The sequence below is a fragment of the Bactrocera neohumeralis genome, chromosome 5 (assembly GCF_024586455.1).
Source record: "Bactrocera neohumeralis isolate Rockhampton chromosome 5, APGP_CSIRO_Bneo_wtdbg2-racon-allhic-juicebox.fasta_v2, whole genome shotgun sequence".
NCBI classification, from domain to species: Eukaryota; Metazoa; Arthropoda; class Insecta; order Diptera; family Tephritidae; genus Bactrocera; species Bactrocera neohumeralis.
The window spans coordinates 71,771,137-71,787,947 of record NC_065922.1 but is presented as its reverse complement, the minus strand read 5'-3'; the positions used below and the strand labels follow the sequence as shown (position 1 = coordinate 71,787,947).

General features: G+C 36.6%; 1 protein-coding gene across 4 annotated transcripts in view; it reads left to right on the top strand.

Annotated features, from left to right (window-relative positions):
- Positions 1 to 16,811, top strand: part of LOC126757895 (interferon regulatory factor 2-binding protein-like A) — a 32,483-nt gene extending 15,672 nt beyond the window's left edge. For 2 of the 4 annotated variants that reach the window (XM_050471792.1, XM_050471793.1), the window contains exons 3-5: positions 13,010 to 13,363; positions 13,774 to 14,273; positions 14,337 to 16,811. In XM_050471792.1, the coding sequence (XP_050327749.1) occupies positions 13,010 to 13,363; positions 13,774 to 14,273; positions 14,337 to 14,477 (995 nt within the window). In that variant the 3' untranslated portion in view covers positions 14,478 to 16,811. The remainder of the gene's footprint in view (positions 1 to 13,009; positions 13,364 to 13,773; positions 14,274 to 14,336) is intronic. The other 2 variants (XM_050471794.1, XM_050471795.1) reach the window with 2 other exon arrangements.

Genomic DNA, 16,811 nt, shown 5'->3' with positions numbered 1-16,811 from the left:
TCGGAGCTGAGCGCGCTGATTTACTTCGTTGCTGTTGAAAATTTGCAACGTTTTTTCTCTAGTTGCGCTCGCGCATTTTTAATGAAATTTTATTGATTTTGTGCATGCCAGTCGCGTTGCCAACGTCGACAACAACGCCGTTGGCAAGCGCGCTGTGAGCGTGTCAATTTGTATGTTGGCGTGCGGCATGCTAGCATTTGTGTGACTTGAATTTTCCACTATGCGCGCACATGCGTCGCGTTTTTCTTCAACAAAACTAGCAGCAAGCACGCGAGGCGGCCACAAAGCGGCACATAAGGTACACCATGTATCTAAAAACTATATATAAAAATATATATAATTATGTATGTATGTTCGCATGTGGCCAGTGCGCGTATGTATTTATAAATTTGTGCGTGCTTGCGCTCGTCAATTAAAAACAGCGAACGAAAAAAAGTCATGCAACATTTGCACAATTAGCATTATAAACAAAATAGCTGCTATAAATACGAAACACGAATGCGCGTCGTTGTTGAATTTTAAACATGCCAACACAACACACACATATGGCAACCATACGCACGCATTGCCAAGCAGCCTCACGTTTCATATACTCCGCAACGCCGCGTACGCTAACGCAAGCGTCGAAATCGTCGCAATTGCCAATTGCTAAGCTAAACATTTACATTTCGATATTTTCGATTTTATTTTTATTTACGTATTTTTATTTTTTTATTTTCGTATTTTTATTTTTTTAATTTTCTCTCTCTTACAACTCATACGAAATTCATTATTATGCAGTGTGCGCGCGGAATGCCATTCAAAAACATCGAGGAAAATGCTTTACACATCCAGGTCTAATAAATGCAATTACGCTTGTGTGCACGTTTCTGTGCAGGCAGTGCAAATTTTTCTCAATAATTTGGAAAAACTAGTCGCATGGCAACTAGTCCGATGCTCAGTCTGCGCACTGCCTAATTATGGCTCGAAAATATGTTTTTGAGCATTTTACAACGACTTTTAGTCATAACTTTTCGAACCTTTAAAATGGTAAACAAAACATAAGGCCTAAATAGACTTTGAAAAAAAAGCTTATGGTGCGTTTACACAAAGCCAAATGCTTAAGAAAGATTTCACAATGTGAAAGTTTGGAAAATGTACTTCCTTCCATGTTGATTGCTAAACCTGGCCAAAAAATAAGGCCTAAATAGACTATGGAAATATGCTTAAGGTGTGTTCACATAGAATAAAGTGCTTAAAATGTCGAAAACTTTGTGGCAGAAATGCCACGAATACATGGGAACAGACGCAAAAATCAGTCAAAGCTCAATATGCTTTGGACTAGTGCTGGTTACCAACAAGTACTACAACGCCTACTTGCTTCGCACTCCTCACTATATCTTACTTAAGGCAACATTTTAGCGTACTCATCACGTACGCGTCCTCAAGTGCCCGTTTGTACCTTAGCTATTGTCCGCAGAGCAAATCACCACCCGCTCCAACAACACTGTCAATAATACATTTGATTAAGCGATGACAGTTTGGCTACATAACGGCCGGTATAACGTTATTGCCTTTGTACGCGACATGCGCGCAGTCGTGACTCTCGGTTTTATTACGCATACGTGACGAAGTGAACTTTGCAATATTACCTTTCAATGCTGCGTTGTTTGTGGTGCGGTAGAGCTTTTTTTATGAGCGCTGTAAAGTAGACGATTGTTGCTTTAGTAGTTTAGAATATACGCGCCTGCAGAATCTTGATGAAGTCTCTAATATTGTTAGAAGCTTTACGATCGTTATGGAATACTCTGCGTTCATAACTGTAGTTCGCATTTGCAGTGCTCGAAATGTGTGGAAAGTAAAATTTTAGAGCTTATATGACTATAACGGTGCTTATTGCGTTTTCAGTATTCAAGTTGTCAGGAACTGAGTGGCGATAACAGTACTTATTGCTTTTGTAGCGAGCCTTGAAAATTCCAAAACCTTTCTTTTTGCTATAACCACTAGGTCCGAAGGATGGGGGGTAATGGCAGTCGTCCCTTGTCCGGCGATTTTAGCACCATCGATTGAACTTATGTATCACAAAAGCTTCGTATAACCTTCAAAAAAGTTTGCGTATGAGTCTTAAAGCTCTTGAGACCACATTTATTTGTCAGCTGAGTTCAATGACTTCTGTTGTACTCTGGTAAGACCTACTCGCTTGGTTACAAAATCCATTAGAGCCACTACCGCGCTGCGCCACACACATTAACTACCTTACTTGGCGCGCTGCACACCCTTATTGGCATTGAATTTGAGGATTACATTTGAATAATGTCTTCGGTTTGGCCGAAGGCACCGCGTACATATATTTGAATCTAATTATAATTTCAAATCCCAAATTGCGCCTTCTGCGTCCATTGTTATTGCTGCCATGGTAAGCCATTCAACCTTCAAGGTTTTCTTAGTGGAAAATTATGAATTCCGCAAGCAACTTTTGTGCAGCACGTTTACAAATTTACGAGCATATGCTACATCGTTGCTACTTCGTCAATCCTTCAATTTTGTAAACCATACGCGTCTTTGGTGTTGTATGTGTCTTTTACATATGCTGGTCATGACTGCGTAGCCATCAGCAATAAGTTCAAGAAGTTTTTTCCTTCTTTCTTTTTTTCCTATTATTTGGCTTCACATTATACTAAGCACTTCCACAGCATTTGAGTTCAGTTCCGGTGCTCAGTGGCGGTAGGCAGGAATACTTATGTATGCGCATAAGTATGTATGTGGCAAGTCGCCATACAGCTTGGCGTTGGTCCCAATGTAGCGCTTCTTAAACACGTTGTCCGCATATTAAACGTGCATGGATTTGCGTTCTTTTTCGATTGATGGTCGAGTTGAGTTCAACTGGAATGCTTTTCTGGTATTTTGTGCCGAGTCTGCATAGGTCGCTTCCGCAAAAGAAGCTTTGGAATCATTAAGATCCCTTTTTTTGATAACTTAATAATTTTTTACTAATTGCACGCTGGAACTTAGGACATCAATAAGGTTTTTCCAGCATTTCAGGCCTTTTGTATTTGCGCCGTTTTCAGTTCTGTTGTCATTGGCTAGTTCGCACAATACCGACCTAATCGCGGTTGTTTTTGGTTCGCCTCGACTGCTTTTCCTAATTATATGGTTCGCTTTATCGACTGAACCGGAGCTGTGTGCAGTAGAAACTCAATGAAAACGTCTCGTCATATCCTTGGCCTTATTTCCTTTAAGTTCCAGAAACCTTTGTTCATATCTCTGATATCCGCGCCTCCATGAAATTCACGGCCTTCATATAATCCCAATTCGTCCAACACCAAAAGCTGACTGATTTGATATTTTAAGCGCTTGCTTTCTTCATAAAATGAAAATTTCCGTCAAAAGAAGTTTCTTAAAACTCCCCGCAGCAGCCTTGGGATATTTAAATCTCCCACTGTATCGTGTATAAGGTTTCTTCAAGTTCCAGAAACCTTGGTTCATATCTAACCAATATCGCAAATAGCTTATGCTGGTCTTAACGGTTGATCCGGATCTGTGTGAAGCAGAAAATCCATGAAATTCACGCCTTTCATATAATTTTAGTTCGAACCACAGCGAAAGTGGACTTGGTGATATTTTAGGAGTTCACCGTCACCCTCACCATCAAAACGAGGTTCCTGAAACTTCCTTTATAGCCTTCTTCATCTTCTTTACTGGCTTTACTTCAAACGAATGTTCTTTGGCTACCCAGAGGATACTTGGTCTAGGACGGGAAGTCGTGAGTTGTTTGTGTCATATGTAAAAGAATCGTTTCTAGCCACTTCGAAGTGAACGTCAATCAGAGAACTTTCCTCACTTGCGTGAACTTCTACAAATGACTCCATCTTCCCCTTAGTGATATTTAATTGGCACTGTTCAGTCTCACATTGTAGCTTTTGGGGTATTAAAGCCGGACTACTTAGTTTGAAGCAACCATGCTATTTGACATGATCTGAGTTTGGCTTCCTTAGCTTTATAAAATATTGTATAGTTCTTCGAAACCAATAAGTTCCACAAATTTCTGTCGATAACGAGCAATATCGTGGATTATTTGCACTGATTTTAATCACTGACCCAGGCATGAGACTGCGGGAACTTCATAGTGTTCCGTATCTCTGGAATCTCAGTTCAATTCTCGCCGAATCCCTGCTTGTCACGTATTATTTCCGTCGATTTAATCCAATAACACAGAAATAAACCATTGGGAATTTCATTATCTTCCATATCTTCTGAAATATCATGTTAATTCTCACCGTTAAGCTATTGAGTTGATCTTTTATGAACTCACTTTCTTCAAGTAACAACAGTTTCCTGGAATATATCTTCTTTGGCACTCTTGTCATACATAGGTCTGGATGACAGTGTCCTGGAACAATCCTTCTGTGGGACTCTGGTCATATGTTTAAGATGGCCTGTTTATCTGGAGAGTTAAAAGAGAGTACGGTCGAGTTGCGTTGCTCTAAGAACTCATCATTCTGTAGGGTTTTCTTCTAATGATATCCAGAAACCGTCGAGCAAACTCAGTACCCAGTTGAACAACGAAGTTTAAAGCTTTGTAAGAGCTTCCTTTAACGAGCTTTTTCTTTAAAGATTGCGACACGCGTCAAATCTTGAACTTTTCTGTGTTCTAAGTCTCCTTTCCTCTCTAGCTAGTTGCCACGCACTCACTCCACCATATTCGTAACTAGTTTTCTTCAACTTCCCCATTGGGACCCCTTGCCGCAATTGGTTTGCACATGTCGTAGCGATTTTCCTCGTATGCGCGGCAGCAACTACTCGTACAATACCCACTTGAGCGACGTGATACGTTGCCGCTACTGCCTTTTAATGCCTATTGCTCATTTGTTGTCATCCGTTGTTTCTTTGCCTCATTGTCTGCTGCGCCATAGCTTGGCGTTTTCTTTTTTTTTTCCTTTTTGTACACGTTTGTGATAACTAAGCATAAAAAGTTGATTAACTTTTGCACGAAGTAAAAATTAACATACTGTTTGGTATGCAAGACAATACGCCGGTCGTTTGAGCGTGTTTTGCTGACTCGCATGCTGTTGTTGGCAGCCAAGCTTAGCCGGTTACACGCCACGACGTTTATTAAGCAGTCAGTGCGCGTACAAATGCCTGTGACTCTTCGTGAGTGTGTTGCGGTTGCTGGCTTATCGGTGGCGGCGCGAAGCGTGGGGCGGCAAATGCGACCTAGGCGTTTGCTATTACGTTTACGCGCACATTTGTGGCGTGTCGAACCGGTTGTCGCGTACGCGCTGCTTTTGTATGTGGTGTGCTATGTCGTACGTGTACTTGTCCGTAGAACAGCTGAGCGGTGCGGCGGTGCGGACGCTATCTTGCCGCACGTCTTGCACGACCGGTTTCGGTTTGCTTTTTTATTTACTTTGCGCTTATTTGAATAACATACATATATTTTCTATGTATACCGCCTAACTCCACGGACTGCGTGTAAACTGGTTTTTCTCACTCATTTCTCGCTCACTTTATTGCGCCTTTTTTCGCTGGCCGCAACTGGTCGCATTTTTTTGCATTTGCTTTTACATTATTCTCTTTTGTTTTTTTCTGCTTTTCTGCGTTTGTCAATGCAATGTTGTCGGTGTCGCAGGTCGCATACAAACAGCAAGCGTGCACTTGCATTACTCGTTTTCAATGGCAACAGCGTTGCATCGGCGCTAACGCCATTTTTTGCACTTAACGGGTTTTGCAGGCGCAAATAAACGCGCGCTCTCAATCGTGTATCAAAAAATGCAAGCGCGTTTCATTTTGCAATGTCGCTTGTTTACGCCAAATGCAAAAACTTGCGTGTCAATGCAAATTTCCGTGCAAAAAATTTAGAGCAGCAAGTCCAAAATTTATACGTCGTAATTTCAGCTTCGACTTTTCAAGGTTTTTTTGTTTCTAAAGCTGAGTGCAAAGTTTGCACTTGCTTTCAATGCCTCTCAACAACTTCTTACGATACTCACAACTGCACGCTCTCCTTTTCTAAACCCTGAAAGGGAGTATCAAGTTTGCCACGAAGTTTTTAACACTATTGGCGCCAATTGGAGATTCCAAGGCTAGCCGCCAGGTCCTTCTCCACCTGGTGTTTCCAACAGAGTGAAGGTTTCCCTCTGCCTTCCCTGGCGGGTACTACGTCGAATACTCTCAGAGCTGGAGTATTTTTTATCCATCCGGACGACATGTCCTAGCCAGCGTAGTCACTGTCTCTTAATTCGCTGATCTATGTATGTATATCAATGACGCCGTATAAGCTCGTACAGCTGATCGTTCCATCGACTGCGGTATTCGGCGTTGCCAATGCGCAAAGGACCACACATCTTCCGTAGATTCTTTCTAACGAAAACTCGTAACGCCGATTTATCAGATGCTGTCATCGTCCATGTCTCGATGTCAGGGCGGTAGCAGGATGATGATTGACTTTTAGAATTTGGTCTTTTTTCGTCGAGGGAGGACTTAACTTCTCAATCTTCCGTGTTGGAGTTCGAGTTATACTGCGTTGGATTCCGAGACCGACGTTGTTGTTGGTCTTAATGCTGGTTCCAAGATAGACAAAATTATCTACGACTTCGAAGTTATGACTGTCAACAGGTACGTGGGAGCCAAGACGCGAGTGCGACAACTGTTTCTTTGATGACAGGAGATATTCGTCTTGCCCTCGTTCACTAACTAATCCATTTGCTTCGCTTCTGTGTCCAACCTGAAGAAAGCAGAGCAATGTTATCGATGTCATCGGCGTACGCCAGCAGTTGTCACTCTTGGATAGCGTGACGATCAGAATCGATTTAGTGGTATCCGTCACTCTGTATATGCGCGAACTAGTCCTTCAGTTTTTGAGATATCAAGCTAAAATTTTGCACATGTCCTTTGCTCCCTAAGCAGCTGCTCATTTGTCGGAACCGACGATATCGGACCACTTAATCATGTAGCTGTCATACAAACTGATCGATCAAGATCAAGTTGTCGTCTGGAAAACTTCTTTATTCGACCAGTTATCTTCATGAAATTCGGCATATATTATAATCCATGTCAACGCAACAATCTCCGTACATCTCGTTCAGATCGGATCGCAGTAACATATAGCTGCCATACAAACTGAACGATCAAGACCAAGTCCTCGTATGAAAAACCTGTTTATTTGACAAGATCTGTCCCCGAAATTTGGTACAGAAGATTATGTAAGACAGCACTACAATCTCTCAAATAAATTGTTCAAATCGGACCACTATAGCATATAGCTGCCATACAAACTGAACGATAGAAATCAAACAATGATATTTTGATACCCTTTATGGTCTAAGATATACACCTGTGTAGGGTATTACAGCTTCGTTGCAGCCGTAAGTTAATGTGTTTTCTTGTTTTACGCCTTTCCTGAATAAAAAAATTCGCCTTGAGGCTTACTCCAGTATTTTCTTATGAATGCGCACAAACCCGTTTTTCAACATACAGCATTCTGTACTATCCCACGTTGCGCTACAAACACACAGAGACACACAAATATACTAGTATGTCAGCCCCATTCACTAGCTCAACTAGCAGCACTTGAACAGCAGGCGCTCCGCAACGTAGCAGTGAATTTTGGGGTCGTTGCGTCGTCACAACGTCACGAAAATACGCGCGCTCATACATAAATGCACAGCTGCACACATATACGCTTATAAAAATACGCTAGTTCACACACATAAGGGCACAAAATACTTATATAAATATAGTATAGTAAATACAAAGGCGACAAAAGCTTGTTTGAAAGGCAGTCAGCCCGTTTGGGCAGGGTATGTCAGTGGATTTAGGAGGCTTGCAGCGGCGTAAATGGAATTCATTACCACTACAGCAACAGTAACAGCAACAACATAAGTGACGTATGCATATATTATAAATACATATGTTTTTGTTGTTATTGTTGTCGCTTTGTGCAAATGAATGAGTGCGACTTGCATATTCAGCAAATACTTTTGCAAGCATGTGTGTGTGTGGGTGTAGTGTACAGCATAAGCAATCTATTCTAAACTTATACTATTTATATTACATACACACATATGTATGTATGTACATATGTATATAAATGACTACATAGTATATTTAGTATGTACGTACATACATAAATTATTTTGCTAATTTCAAAGCAACACGAATTTTCAAAACATATGTAGATGAGCACAAAAATTCCCTTATTTTCATTTTCTTTTTTGTGAGCGGCTGGCTATCGTCATTCGCAGCTGAAATTTACATAAACAAGCAGATGTTGACATGCTCCCATTAGCTGCATACTTTGTAAATAGATACATACATACATACATATGTATGTGATGAGAGTGGTGATAAAGAGGAACTTCTAGTATATTTGTAATGAGCGGCTAGACCCTTTCCGAGCAGTTTACTTGCTGATAATTTGTTGAAAGTATCCGAAAACATTTATATAGTGAGAATAGTCTTCAATTATACGGATTAACCGAAAATCGCAATATCCGCTAGCCCAAACGAAAAATTGGCTATGTTCAGTCGTTCGGATAAAAGAAAAATTACGATATAGAATCGTATCAACTGAAAATCACAATATCTGATAGTCCAAACAAAAAACTGTCGATTTTTAGTTGTTCGGATAAAAGATAAAATGCGATATAGAGTCGTATAAACGGAAGATTGCATTATCCACTACCCTAAATGAAAAATTACCGATTTTCTATTATTCGGATAAAAGAAAAAATGCGATATAGAATCATATAAACCAAAAACTATGCTATCCGCTATCCTAAATGAAAAATTAACGATTTTCGCTTATTCGGATAAGAGAAAAAAGCGATATAGAATCGTATAACCGAACATTACATTATTCGCTAACCTTAATTTAAAATTACCGCTTTTCGATTATTCGGATACAAGATAAAATGCGATATAGAATCGTATAAACTGAAAATTACATTATCCGCTAACCTAAAGGACAAATTAGCGATTTTCGATTATTCGGATAAGAGAAAAAATGCGATATAGAATCGTATAAACCGAATATTACATTATCCGCTAACCGAAATGAAAAATTACCGATTTTCTATTACTCGGATATAAAAGAAAACATGCGACATAGAATCGTATAAACCAAAAATTATGTTATCCGCTATCATAAATGAAAACTTAACGATTTTCACTTATTCGGATAGTAACCGAAATCAAAAAAAGGCCGCATAAAATAAATTTATAAATAGGAAACGCAGAAAATTTGTTGAAATTATCTGGATAAACCGAAAATTACATTCTCCGTTGGCTCTAAACAAAAATATCCTGGATATCCTGGTTGTCGGGTTTTTGGATATCAGCAAAATACTGCATAAAAGAAATATTTAAATGGCAAATACTGACAACTTATTGAATCTAAGCGGAGAAATCGATTTTCAGTTGTTCGAATAGTAATTTGACATTCGGATATCAGAAAAAATGCAAATTTGGATAAATATATTAATGGTAAACGCTGATAATTTGTTGAAACTATCCGGTTTAGGTTAAAATTACATTATCCGCTATTAAGAAGAAAAAATTTCCGAATTTCAATTATTTTGATAATAGTTAAATATGCGAATATTAGAAAGCATGAGGTGAAGGGCAGCCATACAGTTTGATAATAAGGAAAGTTTACCCGTTTCGGTGTTAGCTTTAAAAATCTAAAAAAAGGGTGTCAAAAACCCTTTAAAAAAATAATAACTTCATGTTAACGAAATAATAACCGGGTATCAGATTTCTATCCGTGTATATGGGAAACGATTTGTTAACCGTATATTTTATTAAACTAGTTTTATTCATGTCAAGGGAAGAACGGATATCGGGATATTTGCACAAATAAATTTTAATTGAATTCCAACAAGGTCTATACTATTACGTTTTTATCCTTGTCAACAAAAAACGTATTTTAGGGACTTTTGTAAAACCGGATAATCGGTTAATCGCACAAATTAATTATTGTGTAATGGTATAATAAGAATTATATTATCCGGGTTTTATCCGTGTCAATAAAAAATTAAAATTAACCGGATTTGCGTGAATTTGCATAACCGGATAATTGCATAAATGAAATGTAATGGAATAATAAAAATATTCATACTATCCGGGTTTATCCATGCGAACGGATAAGGCGTTTGCAGTTTCTTAGAATGAAAAATCTGCTTTTTTAAATAGTTTTCCCTATAAATTGTTCTGAAACAGTTAAAATCAATTCAATTAACGGTAAAAGGGCTTCTGAAGTTTTCTAGCAACAATTTGCGTATTCCAGAGAAATCCATGTACATACATATGTATGTATGTACATATGTAGACTTAAACTTCTTTGGATAGGAACGATAATAATGGACTTCAATGTAAGCATATCCCTAGTTTTTATTAGGCGTGATTAGTTTTCGAGCCGGAGATCACTGGATTCCCAAATATTTGTCAAAAGATCGGCCCTTTGAGATTCCAAAAACTCTTAGCTATGGACCAAGAGATCGTCAAGTAACGACGTAGCGCTTTCCGCCTCACAAATTAAGCGCTGTACGTTTTATATCATGATCTCACGCTAATGTTGCAACATTGCTATAATTATAATTATATTTTTTTGTTGTACGACTAGTTTTCAAGAATATTTTCCAACTTGAAAGTTTGTTTATTTATACAAAACATTTTCTATTTTTTTGTTTAGTTTAGCAACGTTCGCATAGTGTGAAGAATTCTTATTGAAATTAACATTATAGGTTTTGTAAACAGAAATTCTTTCCACACGGTGCTTGCGTTCCCCCATTGCTCTGCGTTATTGCTCGTGCTCATGTTTATTAAAGTGTGTTTCTGCTATAAAAGAAGAATGCGTCTGTTATAAAAAGCTATTTTTGGACCTCATTCAGCACGAAAATGAAGCTGAAGTCCATTATTCTTCCCTTGGGCCGATGTTTATGCTTACGCGTATACATATACGAACATAAATAAATAAATATGTTCAAACATGCATATGTATGTATGTATGTAGAGGCTGATGTTATTACCAGGCGCATTATGTTTACAATGTTCTACGTGTAGAACGCACGCAACCCCAATATGTATGTATGTAATTATGTGGGTATAATTGAGTGAGTAGCGAGCAATTTTGCGCTCATTCATGCGTCTATATGTATTTAAGTGTGTATTTTTATACTTCCTATCGGATTGAAGTCATTAAACTCCGCTCTATTAGGGAATAGTATATTAGTTTATAGAAGTTTCGGCGTATATACTATATTGAGGGAGTCAATTGACTCGAAATAACTATTTACTCGAAGGGACCATGTTTATTTTTATATGTACATATACAAAAATGTTTAGGCAGGATCCCCTTTCGATATAAAAAGTAATATTGAATGTTTTTGTCGATAAATAGTCGATAGTTTATCGCGGCTTAAATAAGCATAAAGTAGAGTTTAGAGTACCTATGTATATATTATAGAAAAGTAGTTAAACGAGTTGAAAATAATTATTTTTATATCTAAATTTTTATGGGAGCCTCTGTTGCTATAAAAAGCAATGTCGAAATCGATTTTGTCGATAAGTAAGCGGAGATAGAGTTTCAACCTCGAATCAACTTATCGGATTATAGAAATTTCTGCATTAAAGTTTACAAAAGGGAGCCAATCGTTTGGAAACTCGTAAAACCAAAGTATGCTAACATGGAGAGCTTAGTCCACACGAAAATTTACGAAAATTTTTCACAAAATGTATAAATTTTTATTTAGAAAAGATTTTAGAAACTCTCGTTTCTTTTAAAATGAAATATGCCAGTGTTTTTATCATAAAATTCTGATAAAAAATATCTAAAAACTCGTACTAACTGCACTGAATATCTTGCATGTGTCAAACTACAGCTGTACTACAAAAAAAAATTTGAGTAAAAAATCTGTGCGGCACCTACCAAATCACTCAACAAACGAAATTTCGAAAATATAAATTTTTTTTTTAACTAAATCGGTGTTAAGTTGTTGTTGTGATTATCTCAAAGCTTGTGACTACATGTGGCTGGGATTTTTTCGTCATAATTATGCAATTTTATTGCAACTTGACACACTGTACAAATGCATATGTATGTATGTAGCTAATAAATTAAATAAATTTAAAAAATAAATTATAATTGCTGTATTGTTGTTGTACGAATGTTGTATAATTTTTTTTATATTAAATGGAGTTGCCAGCCTGTGTTAATTATTTATACTATATTTTTCATATTTAAATAAGTATAATTTCATTTTAGCTATTTTTATTAATGTGAATTTGAGAATAATTTTTTTAATTAAAATGATTTTACTTCACTTAACATAACTTTTGTATGTATTTTTTATTTCTTTACATAAATACATATATATTTTTTTTATTTTTTCAATTTATATAAATTTTTTAATTTATTTTTTTTTTTAATTTAAATAATTTTTTTTACTTATGTACATATATTTTTGCTTACAATTTTATCAATTCCGTTGAAAACTATATTTTTTAATTATTATTATTTTTTAATTAAACTAACTTTTTTAATTTATTTAATTTTTCTAGTTCATATAATTTTGTTTTTAGTTTAAATATGTACATACTATATCTCTGCATTTTTTTATTTATATTTTATTTTATGTGTTTTTCAATTAATAAAACTGTTTTAATTTATTAAATTTTTCTAATTTACATATATAGTTTTTTTAATAATAATTTTTTATTGTTATAATTTTGTTTTTTTAATTCATTTATTTTTTTGAAATAAATATTTTTTTTTAATTTTTTTATTTATAACTTTTGTTTATTATTTCGGCATACTTTTTAACTAACGCTTCACACATACACACGCCGCAGCAGTGTCATTAATTCTATTGTGAAAGAGAAAATGCATTTCTACATTGTTTATGTGTGTTAGCTGGTTAATTGTGTGTGCGCGGAATATGAAAATATTTCAAAAATTCAAAACAAACATATGTACATACATAAATAGCAGCCAGAACGTCAAGCATATTTGTCTGATTCGATTCGAATTTTATAGTTTATGTGCCGCCCATGCCACATCCGGTTGTGCCGTTAGGCAATTCGACGTCACCAGCTTTGTCATCACAACAACAACAACATCCACAACAAATATCACTACAACAACAGCAACAACAACAACAACTACCACCTCAATCTATAGCACCACACCAGTCAATAGCACCACCACCTCTGCCACAATTACCAACAACCGCCTGTTCAGTCACTCAATTAGCACAAAGTCCGATGGCTAATCTCATGTCTATTACAGAGACATTACCACCGGGTAGTCCAAGGAATGGACCGAGCCCACCGGGACCGCCGCCGCCGCGCACAGCATCACGCGGCAGCCAACATTCACCGAATAGTTCGGGTGAGTAATGTCCCAGTGCTAAGCGAAACTTAAACAAACAGTAAAGAAAATAACTGTATTTATATATTGGTCTTAGTAATTTTGTTGTAAAATTGGTAGAACTTCTTTGGCGACCATTTTGGTTTAGGTGAAACAGTGAATTCGTAGAAAACTTTGAGATAACGGTGCAGCGTGCGTCCTGTTTGATTTCTTTCGTGGGATTTCGGCAGTTTTTGTGCAGCGTCCAAGTAGAATAACTAACTTCATACCTCATACTACCTGTGCACTCATATTTACACCTAAGCACACAATCACTAGCACACACATACTCATTACTACTAACTGTTTGTAACTGTACTCACTACCAATATTTATCCATGGTTGATGAACTCATTAAAAGTAATTTTTTCTTTTTAATTCTTTTATTGCAGCCGGCTCATCGTCCGGGCGTCGTTCGTCGGGTTCGCGTCACGTCTCGAGCACCACAGTCACCAGCTCGGAGGTACAATCCAGTCCAGCGAACACACCACAAGTTGGACCGGGCAGCGGCAACAATGTGGGTGGTGGCAACGCCAACAATAACGGCGCAGTCAACGTGAGTAGCGGCAGTGGCGGTAATGCTGGTGGCAATAACGGACCACTACCGCCGGGCGCAAGTGGCGCCGACGCAAATGTCGGTGGCAACAGCAATGGCGGCGGTCCAGGCGGCAATAACAGCAATGGTCCAGCCAGTGGCGGCATGAATGCAGCCAATGCCGCAGCAACTGGTGGCGCGTCCGCGTCAAATGCGGCTGCTGCCGCGCAGAATGCCACACTCAAGTGCACATTGTGTCAGGAGCGGCTAGAGGATACACACTTCGTGCAGTGCCCGTCTGTTAATCATCATAAGTTCTGCTTCCCCTGCAGTCGAGAGAGCATCAAGCGACAAAATGTGAGTTTTGTGTACATCTTTTCAAAAAAATATTTAAACTAATGTTTGTGCAATTTTTTGCAGGGTCTGGGCAATGAAGTTTACTGTCCCAGCGGTGATCGCTGTCCATTGGCTAATTCGACGATTCCGTGGGCTTTTATGCAAGGCGAAATCACCACTATACTGGGTGAGGAGGTTAAGGTGAAGAAGGAGCGTGAATCTTAATGTCCATTTTATTGTAAAAAGCTACGACGGGCTTTGGAGAATTTTTAAACAAAAACACACTTAACTGGGCGGCAGAGCATAGTAATGTTTTTTTGCGTCAAAACTAATGTATTGAAATTGTATGAGCAGTTGAAAACTCACAAGTTGAATGAATATTGAAACAAAAAGTACAGAAATAAGCATAGAAGTAGAAGTTTAATAGTTGTGCAGCAGTTTGCGATATGTTTACAAAATAAATGACAGTCGAAAACACTTGGAAACCAGTTGGGGACAGCGTTAATGGTGGTCAGTCAAAAAACAAAAAGCTTTTCAAAAGCCAAACGTTTGTATTTAAAGTTAAGAAATGTGCGGCTAATAACCGTTTACGTGTGTGTGGTGATTTAAAAGAAAAACTAGCGTGCGTGTGTGCGCGCGCATAACTGTTTTGTGCAGCAAATGTGCGCGCATTGGCTTTGAATTGGCAACTTGTAACTGGCTGCTAAGCATTTTGTATACAAACCACATTTGTATAGTGGCGAAAAGTTGTATTGAGAACTGTTTACAACGATAACACACGTTGTTATCGATGTTGTTTACACCGCGTACACACAGTTCAGACCACTTTGAGCACCTGGCTTTTGTGCTGGTCCTCCATGCAGGAGTGCAGACTTTGAACTTTCTTGGTAGTTGCTGTGTTTAAACGCACACAGCAACAATAACAAATAGATTTACTTATATAAAACATATAAAATAACTAAAAAAAAATTAATTGCATACTTTTGCGTAAAGCAAATGTCAGTTTGGAGTACAAGAAATTGGGCAAAATAAAAAGCATATAGGAAGAGAGAAAGCCTGTTTAACATTTTTGTGTGGCTAAACAGCCGAAACGGAGTGCAAAAACAAAAAAAAAAAACTTTTCAAGCAAAACATGTAAAACAGACGATTTAATAAAAGCTTATGCGTTGACTAGAGTGCAAATTTGTTTTTTAATAGAGCATTATTGATTTTGATTTAAGTGAAACATATTTTAAGTACATATGCACACAAAAACCTATTTATTTTCACTTCTTTGCGTAGCGTAAACTGCTCATTTTTTCAACAACAACAATGATATCATATTATGTGAAAAGTACGTTTTGCCGTTTTCTTTACAATGAAAGCTTTTAAAATTAACATTAAACAAAAATTGGAAAAAAAATCAAAATAAATTTAAAAAAATTAATTGGTTTAATATTAACTGTACATAATGCCTAATTTGTAAGATATGAAAAATAACTTTTCGTTGAAATTTATATTTGTAGTAACTACAAAAACGAATGCAACTATGTTTTTGATTTTTTCATGTGTTTTAGCTGTAAAACTATTTTTTATAACGGAAACATATTAATGGTTTAACTCTTTAAAAATATGATAATTTAATATTAAATGTAAATTAATGCTAAGTTCAATTATATATTTAGTTTTAAATTACATAACATTTAATGCTAAACAAAAATATTTCTTTAAGTGTATTTGCCAACTATTATGGCGCTTTATTTTACGCATTGTTGTATTTATTATTTATAGTGATCTTACGCAGTTTGGCAAAAAATACACAGAATAAAAATAAAAAAAAATTATAAAAATGAAAAAATATGTAAAAATTTACAGCAAAAAAGTCACCACAAAAAAATATTAACATTTGACGCGCAGAGTAAAAAATATTAGCATTAATTGTCGTGCGTTTATAACGCCAAAACAGTTTTGTCGTGCATACACACCATTACATTGCGGTGTATGCGCTAAAATTGTGCAAATTTGTATTGCAACAGTCAGTGATTTCTTTGCGTTTAATTAAATAGTCAATGGAAGTTTAAAATTTGCTGCAAACCAACAGTAAACTAAAAGTTATCACAATAAATTCGTTAGCGATTAACAATTTTAACGCAAATTCCAATTCTAAAACGTAAACGTAAATTAATTTTTAACACTTGTTTATAACAGTAAATAAATAAAATATATATACATACATACATATATTAATTTGTAAATTTTCAACGCCAACCAAGTTGCGGCATACAACAATTATCGTAGTTTTTAGCGGAAAACAAGTAAGCAGTAAATAATTATTTAAATGCAAATTGCAAAACACTAAACAATCCTAACTAATATTATATAATACACATTAGATTTACAAATGCGCATTAAAATAACATTAAAATACATAAATGTATAACATAAAATCAACAACAACAGTGAAATAATTGCAAGCAAACAATTTGTAAACTTACCATGTAAGCATATAAATATTTCAACGTGAATAATAAAATATTGGAAAACATTTCAAATAATTTAGTGGATATGTGAAAAACGAAA